This window comes from Sus scrofa, chromosome 6, assembly GCF_054392235.1.
Source record: "Sus scrofa isolate SSC_HxYL_T2T_F1_AM1 chromosome 6, Sscrofa_HxYL_maternal_Yorkshire_Landrace_v2.0, whole genome shotgun sequence".
In the NCBI taxonomy this organism is placed as follows: Eukaryota; Metazoa; Chordata; class Mammalia; order Artiodactyla; family Suidae; genus Sus; species Sus scrofa.
In genome coordinates, this window is record NC_139388.1 from 161,871,826 (window position 1) to 161,891,219 (window position 19,394).

At 54.0% G+C, this 19,394-nt stretch overlaps 1 protein-coding gene across 4 annotated transcripts; it reads right to left on the reverse strand.

Moving 5' to 3' along the window:
* Window positions 1-1,883: 1,883 nt before the first annotated feature.
* TMEM61 (transmembrane protein 61) lies at window positions 1,884-12,520 on the reverse strand. 4 transcript variants are annotated; one of them, XR_014804955.1, is made up of 4 exons: window positions 12,254-12,520; window positions 12,061-12,123; window positions 9,188-9,833; window positions 1,884-6,012 (listed from the first exon to the last, which is right to left on the reverse strand). XR_014804955.1 is itself a non-coding variant. In NM_001243365.1 (4 exon segments), coding segments are annotated over 3 exon segments (639 nt in total). In that variant the 5' UTR covers window positions 12,076-12,123; window positions 12,254-12,464; the 3' UTR covers window positions 2,748-2,905.
* Window positions 12,521-19,394: the final 6,874 nt, after the last annotated feature.

Sequence of the window (19,394 nt, forward strand, 5' to 3'; positions counted from 1 at the left end):
ACCCCTGCCACTCATTAACTCCCCTGCCTGGAGGGAATTCCTCAGTTGGGAGGTAGGAGGGGGTAGGAGGGAAGCCAGGCTTTGCTGCCCAGCCTGGGATCCCATTAACCCCTTGGGAACTTCAGAGGCCTGATAACCTACCCCTCGCTCCTCCCCCAAAGAAATCCACCCCCCCCACCCCCGGTGCACATAGGCAGCAGGTGTGTGGGTGTGTGTGCGCATGTGTGTGTGAGCATCTCCGGATCACACGGAACTGTCAGGGCCGAGGCAGAATTCAAGCCTGCATCTCCATCATTGCAGGAAGTGTGGGACAAACACAGGGGAGATGGAGAGGAAGGGAAGGGGCTCAGGGGAGTTCCCGTCGTGGCGCAGTGGTTAACGAATCCGACTAGGAACCATGAGGTTGCGGGTTCGGTCCCTGCCCTTGCTCAGTGGGTTAACGATCCGGCGTTGCTGTGAGCTGTGGTGTAGGTTGCAGACGCGGCTCGGATCCTGCGTTGTTGTGGCTCTGGCGTAGGCCGGTGGCTACAGCTCCAATTAGACCCCTAGCCTGGGAACCTCCATATGCCCTGGAGTGGCCCAAGAAAATGGCAAAAAGTCCAAAAAAAAAAAAAAAGAGAGAGAGAAGGGGCTCAGGATGGGGATCCAGGATTCGGCGATGGGGGAGGGAGAGGATTGCAGAAGAGCCACAGAATCTGGCTCAGGCGGCCGAGAGAGGGCTCAGGAAGGGTCATGAGAGCTGGCAGGTATGGATGGATTCATTCTCGCAGTCAAATGAGTAGATACTACGGAGCTTCTTCCATGGGCCAGGCACCATTTCTAGGCTTTAGGGATATAAACGTAAAAGAGAAACAAAAAAATGCTGGTCTCAGAGAGCTTACTGGTGGGGAGAAACATGCAATAAATAAACAAAATACCAAAATTTAAAAAGGTAAAATGGGAGTTCCCATTGTGTTCAGCAGAAAGGAACCCAACGAGTATCCATGAGAATTTGGGTTCGATCCCAGGCCTTGCTCCGTGGGTTAAGGATCTAGCATTGTGGTGAGCTGTGGTGTAGGTCACAGACAAGGCTCAGATCCCGCGTGGCTGTGGCTGTGGTGTAGGCCAGCTGCTGCAGCTCTGATTTGACTCCTAGCCTGGGAACTTCTGTATGCTGCAGGGGTGGCCCTAAAAAAATAAAAAAATAAAAAAATAAAAAATAAATAAAAAGAAAGCTAAAATGTTAGATGGTGAACAGGTGTTAGTTAAAAAGTAGAGCAGGAAGGAGGCTGGGAGTGCGGGGGCCTGGGTGGGATAACAGCTTCCTCAGAGTGGTCCAGGATGGCGTCTTAAAGAGAGGGAAAAAGATGCCAGGGTGGCTGCGGAGAGAGCCAAGGAAGGAGCTTCTGGAAAGAGAAGAAGAGCTTCTGGAAGAGCAAAGGCTCACAGGGGGGCTGACTCTAGCAGAGAGCAAGGGGAGGGACCTAGACCCACCCACGCAGTCCTCACTAGGGCTTTATTATTCAAAGGGAGCTGGGAACCAGGCAGGATTTTGAGCCCCGGTGGGCACGTCAGGGATCTGGATTTGACCAGACTCTGTCTGGCCTCTGAGCTTTGAAGAGACTTCAGGGGACCCTGGCAGAGGCAGCGAGAGGCGGGTGGGCAGGTGACCAGCTAGTCCAGGCCTCGGTGGGAAGATTTGAGGCCTGAGCCCAGTCAGGTCTGAAGGGAAATACCTTGATTTATAGCGTTCTCTCTCGTGGCTCAGTGGGTTAAGCATCCTGCGTTGTCACTGTTGTGGCTTGGGTTGCTGCTGTGGCAGGGGTTTAATCCTGACTCAAGAACCTCTGCCTGCTGCAGCCAAAAACAAACCAACCAATGCCCCCCCCAAAAAAACCACTACCTTTATTTATATGAAAAATCTTTATTCTCTGTGACTTTATGTCTGTGAGGCTGTTTCCACACCTGTTAAGTGGGGACTCCAGCTGTAGCAGAGGCTTTGAAGATGTGAAAACGACAGCAGAGAGCCTGGCCCAGGACTGAGCCCCGGGACTTTGAGCTCCTGCTTGCTGAGTGACCCTCAGAAGGTTACGTAACCTCTCTGGGCTGGTTTTCTCACCTGTGAATGGGGTATGACATTCTGAAAGCAGACATTTCTGCCACATCTCGAATACAAGAAGAGGTCTCCAGCTCCCTGTCACAGAAGGTATGTGAGCAGAGACCCCTGGAGGGGGGTTACCTCTGCTCACAAAATCTAACAATCACTGCACACTTATGAGACCCGCTGCTGGGCTAAGAAATCTGCACTTATGGTTTGATGCATGGAGCCTTCGGAGTCACTGTGATCTCATCCTGTCAGCTGCCATCATCTCATTTAATCCTGGCGACACAGCTCGCTAAGGCAGGGCCTGGTGCCATGTCATTCCCAGTTCCCATTTTACAGGTGAGGAAATTGAGGCAGAGAGAGGTTAAAGTCACTCCTCCGAGATCACTGAGCTGGTACCTGGTGGAACCCACGCCCAGGTGGATTGAATGCCGAGTCGGTGTTCTTTCGGTTGTAAACTCAGTGCGTTACCTTGAGCCGAGTTCAGCTCTGCCTCCAGGGCCCAGTTTTCTCAGCGGCACAAAAACATTTCCCAGCTGACAGCCAGCCATGCCAGTCTGCCGCCTTGGGCGTGCTGGCCCAGCTGAGCCCTGGTGACTGCATCTCAACATCACATGGGGCAGGAGAGCCACCCAGCCAGGCCCAGGCAACCCACAGAATCATGTGAGATAATAAAATGGATTTACATGAAGCCTTCGTTGCACAGCGATAGATAAATAAGACAGCATTCAGCAGCAAACATGTGTGGAGTGCCTGCTGTGTACCAGGCACTATACTAGACTCCAGAAGAAACCTATCACTTGCTTCCAGCTTCCAGACCAGCTAGGAGCCTTTAACTGCCTCCCCTGGAGTCTGAACCTGGCTCGGGCAGGAGCTGGCAGCCCCTGGTGTTGTCTCTCCAGAGGTGCTGTCCGCAGCGAGGATGAGGCTCTCGTAGCTGGGTGGAGGCAGGGCGGACTGGGCCCGGAGCAGGGCATCCCCAGAGGCACTGAGCTCCAGGTCTTCCTCCAGGGTGTGGGCAGGTGATGTCAGGGGCCCCTCCACCAGTGGGCAGCGCATGGCCTCCTCGTAGGTAGGGATGGCAGCACTCACCGTCCTACAGGGACAGGAGAAGAGAGGCTGGGAGCCGGGCATGGGGTGAAACCCTATTGCCCTCCATGGAGAGAGCAGGGCAGGCGGGGTTGGGGGACGGCTTCATGCCCTGGTCCAAGCTCTCTGCGGGCTACCTGGGGCCCCACTGACACACCTGAAGCTTGGCATCAACTGGCCCCTGCAAACTTCAGCCCCATGCCACCCTCCTGGCCTACAGTTAGTTCTCCATGCAGTTCCCGTGTGGGCTCACCACACCCTCTGCCCCCTCGGTTCTCTCTGCTGGGCAAGTCCTTCCCACGCCCTCACCCCCCCCCCTGCTGGCCAGTCCCGCTTGTCTTTGAGCCTCCTCGGGGACCTCTCCTGACCTTCCCCAGTAAAGCTCCCTCTCCCAGATCTGGGCTCTCACAGTGCTGTCCTCTCTGTCTTTGGATCCATTCCACCTGGCTGTCCCCTAGGCCAGGATTGACTTTGAGTGTCCAGGGATTGATGCTTGGGGGTGTTTGTTGAAAGACTGAGTGATGATCCTTGGGAAGAAGGATTTAGCTTGTTTTCTTCCTTACTAGATCTGGAGTTGGGGATGCTCAGGGCAGGATGGGAGACCTCAGTTCCTTTGCCTGTCTACATGCTGGAGGCCCCGATATGGTAAGTCTGCCAAGTGATCCCTTCTTGTTGCATACCTCCAGAGAGGGAGAGCTCACTACCTGCCATGTCAACCACATTTATCTCTGACCAGCTTGGCTTTCCTGTGACTTGCTCCCACCTCCCCTAAATGAACCACCCTGCAGGGACGGGAGGCTGAGACCAGATCCTCTGAGGCTCCTCTGACCAGGCTCTGCAGGCTAGATTCCAACAACAGGTCACTTGCATCCGGGCCACACCAATGCTGATAGGAAAGAGGCTGGCTCTAGTGGGTCAACTCTGGGTGTCTCTCCCTTCCTGGGACCCTGGGGTGGGAGTGTCATGGATTCGACGTCTGGGCTATTTCTGCTTTGGGAAGATGCCGCCAGATACAAGAGCTGATGATGTGACCTTGAATGTCCCTGCCCACCCCAAGTGGCTCGAGGCCTGGTTATGAGTCAGCCCTGGCTCAGCCACGTTCTTGGTGGGAGATCACGGGTCAGGAACTCTATTCATCTGGGCCCTAGTTTCCCCATCTGTAAAATGGAGATAGCAACCGTACCTGCTTCACAGGACCGGGTGAAGATTAAATGAGATAATACAGGGGGCACTTAGCACATGCTCTGTAAATGGGAGCTGGAAACAAAATCTCTCCTGTCTCCGTGAATAAGGGGAGTGGGGAACAAAAGTCATCACAGGTCTCCTGCCAGCAGGTGTCGCACAGGCTCAGAAAGGCCTCACTTACCCAAGGTCATCCGTTTGGAGCCAGCAGGGAACCAGTGGGCCTGCCTGTCTAGACAGGGGACGAGGTCTGGAGGGGACATCGCTCTAGGGCTGGTGGGAACATCATTCCAGGGCTGGTGGAGGGGCTGCGCCCGGGGTCTGCTGTCCCTCAGGTGAGCACCCACCTTCCCCCGGGACATGGCCCTTCTCTGGGCAATGTGTCTTCTTAGCCCATGCCAACCACAGCCCATAGGAACCACATGCCCAGGGTCACATATGCCAGTCTGATGGAGGGCACCAGTCAGGAGCCAAATCTGGGCTCCCCGATCCAGTGCTTTTTGCAAACTGCTCTCAGACCCTCTTCTCTGGAGCCCAGGAGCCCTGCGGTCAAGGAAGCTGATAAGGGGTCTCACCCTCCTCTGACTCCCAGCATCCTTTGCAGGTGAGGGCAGGCAAAGACTATTACTCCTGGAGACAGGCAAGCTAGGTTCAATTGCTGTGTGACCTGGGCCATGTTCAAACCCTCTCTGAGTCCCTTTCGCCTCATCTGTAAAATGAGGATGACAATCCCCATTTTATAGATTCAGGGAAAGGGAAAGGGAAAAGGAAAGGGGAAGGGAAAAATGCTTGGACAATCCTCAGGAAACCTGTGGGTGATAAGGCTTCCAGAGCCCTGCATCTCCTGCCCTGCCCACCTCCCAACCACACCCCTGCCGCTCCCTACTTCTCCAAGCCCAGGAGACAGAGGCAGACTTTGGGAATGCCTGGGGCCACCCCAGCAGGCAACAGCTGGCAGGGCGGGACACAGCTGCCAGGTGAGCTCAGCCCTCAGCAGGAAGTTTGCTTAGAGGGCAGACATGGAGTGGCCCTCGCGCCACCTCACCTAGCCAGCTGGGCCCCCAGTCTCCACAGTCATGGTCTACAGGCTGGAAACTTGGGGTACACAAGGCCCCATGCAGGGCAACCCCTTCGCACACTTCAGAATACCTGTGGCCTATTCTGGATGTGGCCCCCTCCAGCTATGTGGGGCTGGCTGGCCACTCTGGTCCCCATGCACAGGAAGCTCCACCAAGGCTGGGGCCCACCCCACTCTCTGGACCCTGGTGGGCACAGGAGATCTGGGCCTGGCACCAGCTCCTCCACCATTCAGCCCTGTCAGGCAAATGCAGTAGGGAAGGGGGAAAGGGACCAGGGATGGAACAGTATTTGCCCAACACTCAAACTCTCTATTTTATTTTATTTTATTTTTTATTTGCTTTTTGTCTTTTTAGAGCTGCACCTGCGACACATGGAAGTTCCCAGACTAGGGGTCGAATCAGAGCTGCAGCTGCCTGCCTACACCACAGCCACAGCCATGCCAGATCTGAGATGCGTCTGCGACCCACACCACAGCTCATGGCAAGGCCGGATCCTTAACCCACTGAACAAGGCCAGGGATCGAACCCGCTTCCTCATGGATACTAGTCAGGTTCATTACTGCTGAACCAGAACCAAAACTCCCTCAAACCCTCTAATCTTATTTCACATTTGTGACAAGGCTTGGGTATCAGCCCTCAGCCATGGCACAGGTGAGTGAAGGCCGAGCGTCACCTAGGTGGCAAGGCCCCAGCTCTGTCCGCTTTCAAAACTCAAGCCAGCTCCACCCATCACACCTGTCCCTTCCCCCCGGCCCCTCATCTTGTGCACCTCAGCTTTCTTATCTGTAAAATGGGCCTAATCCTTACATGCCTCATAAGCAGTGAGGCTCAAATCAGTGGGCATAAGAGTACATTGTGTCATAAAAGCACAGGAGGAGCAGCGAATTTTGCACTGAGCACACCTGTGCATCTATCATTTCATCTGAGCCTAACAGCAAACCCAGAGAAAATTCCAGGATTGACAGAGGAAGAACTAGTTATGGCTCAGAGAGACTAAGTAATAGGTTCAAGGACACACAGTTTAGAAAATAAAGAGCTGGAGTTCCCATCGTGGCTCAGTGGTTGATGAATCCGACTAGGAACCATGAGGTGGCAGGTTCGATCCCTGGCCTCGCTCAGTGGGTTAAGGATCTGGCGTTGCTGTGAGCTGCGGTGTAGGTCGCAGATGCAGCTCGGATCCCGCATTGCTGTGGCTCTGGCTAGGCTGGCGGCTACAGCTCCGATTGGACCCCTAGCCTGGGAACCTCCATGTGCCGAGGGAGCGGCCCTAGAAAAGGCAAAAAGACAAATAAAATAAAATAAAGAAAATAAAGAGCAGACACTGACAGCCTCATGTCTGACTAGACCCATGCTTTCTCGGCTCTACTCATTGAGGGCAGGGGCCCAGGAGGCCTCCCATCCCGACACCTCACAGGGATTGTGTCTGTTTTGCCCATTGCTACATTGTCAGTGCCCAGTATGGGACCCAGCACACTGTAGGTACTCAGTAAATGTTGGTGAAATGCATAAAAGGGTAAGTAGAGGATGGAGTTCCCTGGTGGCTTAGTGGGTAAGGATCCAGTGTTGTCACTGTTGTGGCATGGATCGCTACTATGGTGGAGGTTCAATCCCTGGCCTGGGAACTTTGACATGCTGTGGGCATGGCCAAAAAGAAAGAATAAGTAGATGAATTATTGGGGAAACTGAGGCCCCAAGAGGGAAATGGAGCTGCCCAAGCCATCAGCCTAGAAGGCCTTTGTCTCCGACCTGAATTTACTTGCAGAGAGCAAGGCGTCTGGGCACCAGGGCAGCTGAGGGGCCTCCCCATAGGGGCCAGATGCTGGGCTCTCAGCAACACTGCCGGCCTGGCCCAGCACCAGGGACAAGAAAGAGCCGTTAGCAGAAGCAGCCTCCCCAGCATCCAGCCCCAGCTCTGAATCTAAGATTTGATTTCCAAACCTGATGGGCCATGAGCACCCTGTGGTCTCCTGGGTGGGTTCCTCCCTGGCCTGGCTGGAAATGAAAACTAAGTGGCCCCACCTGACAGATGCCACTGCGGCCCAGACCCTGTTGGGTCAACACGGCTTTGTGTACAGACAACAGCCACCCTCTGTGCTCAGGCCAGGCTGGGTGGGGAGGGACAGGCCTGGCCTGGTTCCAGCTGACCATTAACTCCCTGTGTGACCAGGGAGGTGACTGGTCTCTCTGAGACCCAGGTTTCTCACCTGAGAAGTGAAGGGTTTTGGCTGGAGAGTCTCCGAGGCCCTGCCCATCGCTTTAATAGTTGAGTCAAACCAAGGCCTGACCATTGGCCTAGGGGGCCTCTGTGAATATTCGATTGTCTGGGACCTCAGTGAGTCACAGGCCACTAGCAGGGACTAACCTGTTCCATTCTTTAACTCGGGATGAGTTTTTCCTCTATCGACTGGAGGAAGGGAGCCCAGGCCCCACGCCAGCTCCCAGATGTCTGGCTGAGCCCCCAGTACATCCAAATCCAGTGCTTACTGGTGCAGGGAATGCCCTGTGCCCAGCCAGCAGGCCCGGCCACCTTTCTATCTGCGTAACCGCCTCTCTCTTTTTCCTTAAAAGGCAACAGTAATTCTTACCCTGCAGGTGGGCAGGTCTGGGGAAGGTGTCTGCAGGCCCCTGATATGTAGGCACAGCCAATATTTGGTGAATGATTAAGTACATAATCACTGCCTGTAAGATACATCCATTCTCAACAGGGCGAAACAATTTTTCTTTTAACAGGGCAGAAACTGGTGCTTGGAATCTTGCTAATTCTCTGTGTATATAAAGCACAGATATACCTATAGACCAAATATACACTATATCTGTGTTAGTAACATTTCATGGGGGAGTATTAAGAAAAAAATACCTTAAAAAGTCTCCTTAGAGGGACTGATAATGAAAAAAAAAAGGTTGAGAAATATTATCTAAATGCATGATTTTGTCTCCATGCCCCACCCCACCCCATAACTTTGCACATGCTCTTCTGCCGGCCTCAAAAGCCTCTCGACACCTCATCTACTTGAGGGCAAGTCGGCATGTGTTGTGCACCTACTATGTGCCCAGCACTGGACTGAGTTCTTCATATACATCATCTCGTGTAATTCTCTCCCCTGTCCCCCTGAGGTCGGGCGTGGGTGAGAGCAGACTCCTGGCTCTGACACACACCAGCTGGATGACCTTGGGCAAGTCACTTCATGTCGGGCTGCCTCCGTTTCCTCATCTGTAAATGGAGTTAGTAACAATACCCACTGCACAGGCTGCTCTAAGGGCTAGATGAGTAAATACAAGGAAAGCTCTCAGAGCAGAGTCAGGCCCACGGTAAGCACTATACAGGCATTTGCTATTCGTATTTCAGATGAGCAGACTGAGGCTCAGTGAGGTTGCACGATCTTCTCAAAGTTCCATGGCTAGTTAGTGACAGAACCAGGAGAGGATCCCAATGGATTTGACTCCTGTGAGTGAGGTTTTTTGTTTTGTTTTGTTTTCGTTTTTGTTTTTGTTTTTTTGTATGGCCACACTAGCAGCATATGTAAGTTCCCAGGCTAGAGATTGAATCAGAGCTACAGCTGCCGGCCTACACCGCAGCCGCAGCAGCTCGAGATCTGAGCTGCATCTGCGACCTACACCACAGCTCACAGCAATGCCAGATCCTTCACCCACTGAGCAAGGCCAGGGATCAAACCTGCGTCTCATGGATACTAGTCAGGTTCATTACTGCTGAGCCACAACAGAGTTCAAAGGTGAGTGAACTCTTAACCTCTACACTCCTCTGCCCCATACCTTGCTGAGTGCCACTACCACCTCCTCCAGGAAGCCTTCCTAGATTTTTCTATGTCTCCATATCTACCCCTCTTTCACAACGTTAACTACTCTGAGTTGTCAAAGTCTGCCTCTGCCGTGGGACTTTTAAACTCCTCTAGGACTGTGCTGATCAGCCCCCAAGACCCCAGGACATAGGCAGGGCCTGGTTCAGAGGGGAAATTCTGTGCAAGTTTGCTGAGTAAACGCCTGATGTTGTGACAGTGCCCCTACCTGAGGCCCCCACCCAGCCCTGCTGACCTGCTGCTCTCCTTCTCTGAAGGCTCCACAGTGAGGTAGTACAGGTCTCTGGAGAGGTGATAGGGGTCCCATCGAGGTGGCCCCCGGGTGTGGGCCTTGATGGACCACAGCAGGCCAAAGAGCAGCAGCAGCCCACCAGCGCCGCAGCAGAAGAAGCTGACCGACCTGAGCAGGGGACCCGGGGCCTCTGGCACAGGGCGTCTGGCGGGCGGGACCGGCTGGCTGGGCTGAGCAGCTGCATCTCCTTCACTCCACCAGGCGAAGCAGAGCGTCCCGGCCACCAGAACCACCGTGCCGCTGACTGTCATGCAGTAGCGCAGGGTGGAGGCCACGCGGTCCCGGTCACATGTCTGGACACAGAGAAGGAGAGAGAAGAGGAAACAGGCCATGTGAGAGGCCTGCTGGGCACTGGAGACCGGGGGCTTAGTTCTCCTCCACCGGAGGTCACAACCTCGGAGGGGCTGTTTGACCTCTCTGTGACTCAGTTTCCTCATCTGTGAAATGGATACCTAATTGGGTTGGTAACCTGCTGAGCCACAGCAGGAACTCCTGACTCACCAGACTGGGACAGGTGGTCAAGGGAGGGAAAGGCATTTCTGTTTTGCAAATGAGGAGACTGAACCCAGAAAGGTGAAAGACTTGGCCCAAAGCTGGATACTGCTGTCTCTCAACACTTGCAGAATTCACTCATCAGAAGGTAATTTATGATGCTTTTAAATTTCTATAAAAGCAATAGTTGCTCATTGTGGAGAAAAAGAGAACACCATAGAAGAGAATAAACATGCAAAATAGGAGAAATTCTCCTGTGGCGCAGCACAGCTGGTTAAGGATCTGGCATTGCCACTGCAGCAGCTTGGGTCACTCCTGTGGTGCAGGTTTGATCTCTGGCCCAGGAACTTCCACATGCCGTGAGCATGGCCCCCCAAAAATGCAAAGGATGAATCATCATTAATGCTGCCCCTGAGAGATGAGCATGATCCGAATGTGGATGTGGATGTTTCCTTTCCAATCCTCCCTCGGCCTGCATGGTGATGGCAGCAGGAGATGTGCACTGGGCATTTACAGGGGCCATACCCAGCACTTTACAGGTGTCCCCTGACTTAATCCTCACAGGAGCATTGTGTTGGGAGGACACTGGAGCTGAGGGGGACAGCTTGTCCAAGGTCAGTGCCAAATTCGAACCCTGCTCTAGTCTGACTCAAATCCCCATATGTGTATACAGCTAGATTGATCTGTATTTTTCAATGTATGAAGTTGAGACCATGCTGTGTGAATAGATGCACTAGTGAGTCTGCAGCTCAGGCAGTTTGCACTTTCTCGAAGGCTCTGCCCTCCTTCCTGACTCTGCTCCCGGAATTCAGACAAGCCCCCTTATTACTAAGGGCCCAGTCGCCCTTCATATGTTCTCATTGGACGTCGTGTTGTCTCCTATGTGAGTCTCCCTTCCTCCCTGGGGACCCCCCACCCCCATGGACAGGCAGAGCCACAGGATAACCTGCCACCCCTGGGAGGAGGGGGGTGTCACCATGCACTGGATGAAGGACAGCCTGCTCTGCTGTGCAGTGATGTCGCTGTCATCACAGATCTGGGCTCTGACAGCTTATCAGCAGGGGTCCTGGCCCGGGATTCCCCTGACCCACTTCAGAGAGGGCTCTTTAGGCAGTTTACTCGCCCTCACACTACTGTACCCTGGACCCTGATGGGGAGGAAGAAAGGGCTCCCTGCTCAGGAGGACATCACTCCTGGGCAGGGAGGAAATTTCTCCAATTCCAGAGATGTTCCAGAGACGTCCAACTCCCCATCTGGCGCTCAGTCAGACTGCCCGCTGGCCCCCTCCTTCCAGCAACGTCATAGTCCCGCCCACCCCCACCCCACACACCCACACTCCTGCCATCTGGATCCTCTACACTTGCTGCTCCCGCTGCCTGGGGAGCCCTCTGTCCCCATCCAGGGCCTTCATTTCACAGCCCCTTCAACATCCATGCCAAACACCACGTCCTCCCAGAAGCCTTTCTGCTGCTGTCAGCCCCACCTCCCACGAGTCAGAGGAGGCCTTTCCGGGCATCTGTAATCACTCCCTCTGACCCGGGCCGCTCTGTTAGTCCTGTGACCGCAATCAGGCTGCCCAACATCTCTGAGCTTAAATTCCTGCCTCCCAGGGAAGATCGAGCTGCGGAGATGGTAAGATGGCAAGTTGCGAAGCACAGGGACACAGCTGGACAGAGAGGATGGACCCTGGCTCTGACGCGGACTACCTAGATTCCCCATGCCTCAGTTCTCTCCTCTGTAAAATGGGCACAATAATACGGCCTTGTCCGTACTACCAACAGGGGAACTTTAGGTGCCAGTTCTCTGTAAAGAACTAAACCACTGGGACAAGAAGTGTTCCAAATCGGTGCAACCACCTGGTAAACTAAGGCTCTGGGAGCCCCAGAGACACCCAGCAAGTTAGAGCAGAGACCTCAGTGTCCAGACTCTGCCCACCAGGCCACCCATGGTCAAGGTGAAGGGAAGGGGTCCAGGCAGGGTTGGGTTTGGAGGAGCTGAGATGCCCCTGAGAAGGAAGCTTATACCCACCTTGGGCGCAGCCATCGCGCAGCCGGGTCAGGCGCGGTCCCTGCGTGTGGAGCCCGGTGAGACCTGCGCGGGTGAGGGCATCGTGGCTGGAGGGCCCCGCGAACCTGAGAAGGGCTGTCCCTCCGGTGTTCACGGGGCGCCCAGGGTTAAGCGACCGTCCCCAGAGCCCCACTCTCCGCGCTTGCAGACGCACCAAGTTCCAGCTCTGGGTCTGGACCAGGGGTCTCCGTCTGATCGTCGCCCTCACCGGGTGCCGAGGGGTGCGGAGCCCGCTTCCCCACGCAGGAGCTCTGGCATCTACTGGGTCGGGGGAGCCAACGCGGGGCTCCGAGGGGCGCGTGGGGCTGCGCTTTGCCCTCGACTCCGGTGGTGGCTGCCGCCTGGCCCCTGCCCCTGCTTTGGGCTTGGCCGGCTGGGCTGCGGCCGGCCGGGATCCTGGGCGCGGGCTCGGGGGCGTGTCCCGCCCCCCTCTCCTCCCTCCCAGTTGCCGCCGGCGGCGGAGACTCCCGGGTGGCGTGGCCACGGGCGGCTCCCCGTGCCGCGCCCCACCTTAAAGCGACAGCGCGACCAGGGCTGGCAGGGTTGGAGTTCCCTGGCGCGAGGGGAGTGGCGGGACCGCTCTTACCCGGAACCTCCCCTGGAACTGTAGGGAACCTGCGGCCATCCCGCCCCCACTACCCGACTGGGGCAGACTTGGGAATGGGGAAGAGCCGAGAGCCACCACCGCTTAATCGGAGGGGGCTATGGGGTCCTGAGCCCAGGCTTCCTCACTCCCATTTTACAGGAGGGGAAACTGAGGCCCAAGGAGGGAACGTGCCTTGCCTGTTTACCGCATACTCCTTAACAACTGGCTGCTTCTGGCTTTTTCTTCTCGTAACAGTCAACCCGAGATCAACCCTCATGGGGCCCCCCGGGCCCTCACATCCCAAGGAGGAAGGCGTTCTCCGAAATAATGGCAGGTTTTAAGCACATCCCCAGCCCATACTGGAGGGAAGTCACTGCACCCCCCCACACACCCTCCCCCCCACCCCTTGCCCCCAGAAAGGAGAGCAGGGCTGGAGAGCAGGGCCTCCCCCTGCCATGTCACCTAGCTTCTCTCATGTCACCTAGCTTCTCTGAACCTTCTTCCTCCTGTGTCAAAGGAGCTGAGGCTCCCTACTCACAGGTCTCCAGGAACTGAAAGCGTTAAGCAGTACAGCTTAAGAGCTCCCCTTTGACAAGGGCACTGGAGGCAGGTTGTGTGGACAGGTGATTTAGACACCTGGAGGGAGGTCAACCTGTGTGTGAGCTTGTGTGTGTGTGTGTGTGTGTGTGTGTGTGCGCGTGCGTGCGCGCCTGGGTGCGTGTGAAGGCTCTGGAAGGGCACCTGAGCTCCAGAAAGTAGGAATATGGGGAGGTGCCATCCGGGCTGAAGGAGCAGCATGTGCAAAGGCTGGGCAAAGTCACAGGCACGTTAAATCTCAGCGACCTCATCTGGGTCAAAGGGAGCCAATTCGGGACCAGCTGGGGTCTGAGTTTTGTTTAGATCTCTTCCTCCTGCCCCGACAAGGCATGGGACTGGCCAGATTCCCCTCAGCCACGGCCAAGGACTCTGCACCAAGGTGCTGGTGACCAATTTTCCTCCCAACCTGGGGATGCAAGAGGTCAGAGCAGCTTGTCCACAGGAGATCTGAAGCCCAGAGAGGGGAAACCACTGTCTCAGGGCCACAGAGCACGTCGTGGCGGGGCCCAGGCCTCTGATTCTTAAATTCCTTGTCTTTGAGGAAATACGCCACTTAAGGGCATTCGTGTTCTCTGAGCAATGACTCCTCCGACCCACGAGGTCCTTTTACCTGTTACCTCATTTCACCTTCACTCTGTGTGGGTTTGTGTAAGCGCTCCCATTTTACGGACAGAAAACTGAGGCTTGGAGAGGAGCCCGGCTAAAGAGCTCATGGTGGCTAAGTGGAAACAGAGACCAAGGAGACCTCAAACCAGGTAGGAACAAGCAGCCGCCTTGCCCTCATTGGCCTGCTCATGGGAGCTACAAGAGGGCAGTTGGAGGCTGTGAAGCCGTCAGCCCCACTCCCTCCTGCAGGGGTAGGCATCTGGGAAGGCCCCTCACTGATCCAGACTCTTCTTTCCCCTCCCCGTCAATAGGCCCAGGGTCATAGGTCATAGGTTGGTGAGGTCAAGGTCCAGGCCTGGGCACACCTCTGACCCTGCTTGAACCCGAGTCCCCTGGCCCAGGCTGGACACTTAGCCCCTGGAGCTGGCCAGGTTGTGACTTCTGTCCTGACTCAGCCACTTCCAGGCCGGAAGACTCTGGCCATATTTCTCTTTAAGCTGCTGTTTCCTTACCTATAAAATAGAGACAATGGGACCGCCTTCCCAGGATAGCACGAAGGCTTCAATGAGACCTTATCTGAGAGGAGCTGGCCTGGGTTCTGCTCTCCAAGTGCACAATGGCTTTAGTTTTGAACCTCTCCAACTTGATGGTGACCTCCTTGAGGACAGGGACCAGACATGGCTTGGCTCAGGGCCCAGCCAAACCCAGGAGGGCCAGGACCAGAGGGGGCTGGGAGTAGGTGCTGATCGGAACCCAGGGATCCGGCTGTTCTTCTGGCTCTGTCTTTCTCTTCCCCACCTTTTGGGGGGTTCTGGTCCCAGTCGGAGTTTGCCATGATGCCCAGGCACTGCGGGGACCATGCAGGCTTGGGAATACTTGCAGAGCCTTTCTGAACCATCGGCCTCAGGCTTTCCCTGGCACCACTGGGAAACTCAGAACAGAAAGTCGGTCACCAGCTTCTGCCTCCCATGTGGGGGAGGGGATTACTGTTTATACCCACTTACTGGCTAGTGCTTTTCCCATGTGTCACCTCGGCTCATTCATCAAGGCTGAGAGAGAAGTACCTTCTTAGGGTCACACAGCTAAAATAAGTGGGGAGTAGGGGGTACAGGGGAAGTGCTGAGATCCACGCCAGTCTGAATCTCCCACACCCATGTGTACTTGTCCTTTTTTGCCACATGGGCCCCTTCTCATTTGCCACGCCCCGGGCTGCTGCTCCCCACCGCTCGCTGGCCTCTCTGCCCCCAGACTGGCTGCCCTGCATGATGCACCACCTTGAGCTGCCAATCAGTCCCTCACCTGTGCTCCCCGTTGCCCCCAGAATAATGACATGAGCTTCATTTCCTGCGCTCTCCCCGTGCCCCTCCTGAACTCCTGTCCCCCATGTCCCAAGCACAATGCCACACCTCTGCTGCAAAGGCCCTCCCATTTCACCAACTTCACCTGGTACATTGGTACACTTCCCTGAAAACTTGGGTCCCCATCACCTTTTCTGGGTGACATCTCCTTGGCGTCCCGAAGCAAAATTATCTAGTCCCTCTCCCAGGCTCCCACTGGACTTTACACATGCATCCATCCCAGCCCTGAGCACACTCTCAAAAGTAAAACTACCTGCCTTCCCTTCCTCTTTGCCACATAAAAGAAACAGCTGGACATTGTAGAAAATTAAAAGCTGCCAGTTAGGTAAAAGAAATCAGAAGGTCCCTTTTCACAGGTAAAAAACATTCTCCAACCCTTAAAGGAAGAAAACCCTTCCCTGAATGCAGAAGCTATATGGCTCCTAGAGCCTAATACAGTATTAATTGTTTGGACTTTGGTTTTTGGGGGGTTTTTTGGCCACATTCACAGCAGGCAGAAACTCCCGGGCCAGAAATCGAATATGCTCCAGAGTGGTACCCAGAGCCACAGCAGTGATAACACAAGATCCTTAACCCACTGAGGCAACAGGGAACTCCTGTCTGGATATTTACAGATAATATTTGCCATCCCCTGCCCTAGCTTCTGGCTCAGCCCTGCCACCAATGCGCTGTGCCATCCTTGGCAAGTGTTGGGCCTCCTCACTTATAAAGTGAGGATAAAATGTCCCTCCACAGATACGTGCTGTATCTGTTTTCTATTGTTGCATAACGAATTGCCACAGAAGTAGCAATTTAAAATAGCACCTCTATCATCTGGAGGTCAAAAGTCCAGGTGGATTCAACTGAGTTCTCTGCTTAGGGTTTCACAAGGCCAAAATCAAGTCAAGGACTAGGCTGGGCTGAGCAATTATCTGGCAGCTCTGAGGAAGACTCCTGCTTCCAAATTCATTCAGGTTATTGGCAGAATCCTGTTCCTGGAAGCACTGAGGCCCCATTTTCTCCCTGGTGGGGACAGCGCTCAGCTCCCAGAGGCTGCTTTGAACTTCTCTGCCTCTTCTGCTGCCAGTGAAGAGCTTCGTGATTCGTTAGGTCCACCCATCTCTTTATCTTAAGATCAGCTGATTAGTAACCTTAATTACATCTACGAAGTTCCTCTTGCCTTGTAGTCAGAGGGCAAAGGTTATGAGAACCATCTGCCCACTACAGATGCTACTCCAGGGGAGACAGAGCATGTGAGCTATAGACCCTGTCATTACGGGCTCACGCTGTCGTGCCAGGTGCTGAACCCAGGAGGCAGGACACATGGAGAGGCAGTGACCACAAAGAATTCAGAAACAAGCCAGACTGTGGCAAGTGCTTGCCTCTGAAGGCCACAGAATTTCCAGATAGACCGACCTGGACGCTTTGCAGAGGTGGCCTCTGAGCTGGGCTGTGATGCAGGTAGGATTTCAACAGGCAGGATTTCAACAGGCAAAGTAGCACTGGAACTGGGGGGCAGGGAAGGACCATCTGCTCAAGGCACAACACTGATTAATTACCAAAGGTTATGGCAAGAGAGTTCCCGCTGTGGCTCAGTGGAAAGGTATCTGACCAGTATCCATGAGGATCTGGGTTCAATCCCTGGCCTCGCTCAGTTGGTTTAGGACCTGGCGTTGGTGTGAGCTGTGATGTAGATCACAGCCGTGGCTCCAGTCTGGCGTAGCTGTGGCTCTGGTGTAGCCCAGCTGCTATAGCTCTGATTCAGCACCTAGCCTGGGAACTTCCATATGCCACAGGTGTGGCCCTAAAAAAAAAAAAAAAGAAAAAAAGAAAAAGTTATGGCAATCTTGTGTGGACAGCAGACTCAATTTTTAGCTTTTGTGGAAACCAGCCTATTAAGGATTATCAAAAGAATAAAAGCATCCACAGACTATCTACCAAATACCAGATGCTATATGAGGTACATTGTATACTTAGGTCATTCAATCCTCCGAGAGCCCTGTGTGGTAGGAATTTGTTTTATAGCTTTATTGAGATATAGCTCATACACCATAAAACCCACCCATTCAAAGTGTACAGTTCAGTGGTTTTCAGTATGTTCACAGAGTTGTGGCTCCATCAGCATAATCAATTTTGGAACTTTTTTTTTTTTTTTTTTGTCTTTTTGCCTTTTCTAGGGCCGCACCCTCGGCATATGGAGGTTCCCAGGCTGGGGGTCCAATGGGAGCTGTAGCCGCCGGCCTACACCACAGCCACAGCAATGCAGGATCCGAGCCATGTCTGCGACCTACACCACAGCTCACGGCAACGCCGGATCCTTAACCCACTGAGCAAGGCCAGGGATCGAACCCGCCACCTCATGGTTCCTAGTCGGATTCGTTAACCACTGCGCCACGACGGGAACTCCAATTTTGGAACATTCTCATGAAACCAAAGAAACCCTGCACCCCTTAACCATCATACTCTTAATTCTTCCATCCCCCCAACCATGGGCAACTGCTGATCTACTCACCTATTCTGGACATTTCCTATGAATGGAAAGGTAACAGGTGGTCTTTTTGTATTGGCTTTTTTTACTTGCATAATGTTTTCAAGGTTCATTCATGTTGTAGCAGGTAGCAGTATATCATTCCTGTTTGATGCCAAATAATGTTGCTTTGTATTGATGTAGCATGTTTTGTTTACCTCATCATCCCTTGATGGGCATCTGAGTTGTGTCTACCTTTTGGTTATTCATGACACTGCTGCTGTGAATACTTAGGTTTCTGTGTGGACATATGTTTTCATTTCCCTCCCAGGTTCAGGCCGACTAGCTGGATCATAGGGTACCTCAATATTTAACCGACTGAAGATTGGCAGGAATTTTCACCTCCACCTTAGCACTGGGGAAACTGATGCTTAGAGAAGTTAGAACAGCCACCCAAGCTCAGAGAAGAGAGCAGGATTTTTTGTTTTTGTTTTGTCTTTTTAGGGCCGCACTCGCTGCAGATGAAGGTTCCCAGGCTAGGAGTCGAATTGGAGCTGCAGCTGCCAGCCTACACCACAGCCACAGCAATGCAGGATCCGAGCTGCGTCTGCAATCTACACTGCAGCTCATGGCAACGCCGGATCCTTAACCCACTGAGCGAGGCCAGGGATCGAACCCACGCCCTCATGGATGCTAGTCGAGTTCATTAACCGCTGAGCCACCACAGGAATTCAGAGAGCAGGTTTAAACTCAGGTCCTTCCAACACCAAAGCTCTCTATTTCCTGCCTCTGGATAAATATATAAAATAGTACGGAGGTCTCTTTTACTCATCCCCTTCTTAAAAATATGGATTTGGGGGGGGGGCTATTTTTTCTGATTTGTCCAAAAATTCTAATGCTTCAAAGAAGCTAAACACATAGTAGGTGGTCAATACACACTTGCTAAACAGCGTGGATGATTTGAAGGTGGCTGAGGGGGATCATGGGAAATCCTCAAGATTCCCTTTGGGTCCAGGGTTGCGTGCACCAAAGTTGCTGCCAGGATGAATTTTTCAGATTCTTGGAGCCGGCTCTGGCCCCCCTGCAAGGAGCGTGCTCTTCCTCTGCAGTCAACCTTGAAAGGCTGTTGTCTCCAGCGGCCCCTGTGCGGGTTCCTGGAATTCTGTGCCTGGAAGACGGTCTATTCAGGGCGCAAGGAGCTGCGTCCTCTGAGTTCATGGTCTAAAAAAGGAAACCGCTGTCTGTGGGGAAGAAAAGGATTAGAACCTCAAGGCCTCGGCTTCCTTGGAAGGCATTTTCTGCCCTAGGGAGACGGCCCTGGGCTATTCTGGGGCATCTGTTCTGGGTGGGCTGAGACTGGGCCAGGAGCCCTGCAGCGGGCGGGAGATGCTGGCCAGTCGAGGGAGGAAGTCTCGTCTGGGAACCAAAACAGAGATCTGTGGATGGAGGGCTGACGGCAGCCTTGACGCCAGGGGTGACCTCTGGGAGCTCAGGAAGACATATGAAGGGCTCAGATTTGGGGAAAGAGCCAGCTGTTCCCTCTGTTTCCAGAGATCCCGAGAAAGATACAGCGAACCCTCCTGTCAGTGGGCAGAATGATTCCCCATGTTCTGAGATGGGGCATGAGGAAAAAGAGCTGTCCTCGCAGATGGGGGCGGCTGGTTTGGGTCCTGCCTGTGACTTCTGACCTTGGCTGATCTCT

Excerpts from the sequence above, each read along its gene's own strand:
- TMEM61 (XM_084958485.1), bottom strand. Across the intron at positions 3,180-9,483 it reads TCAGAGAAGGAGAGCAGCAG|GACGGTGAGTGCTGCCATCC; the intron begins GTCAGCAGGGCT and ends CTGTCCCTGTAG.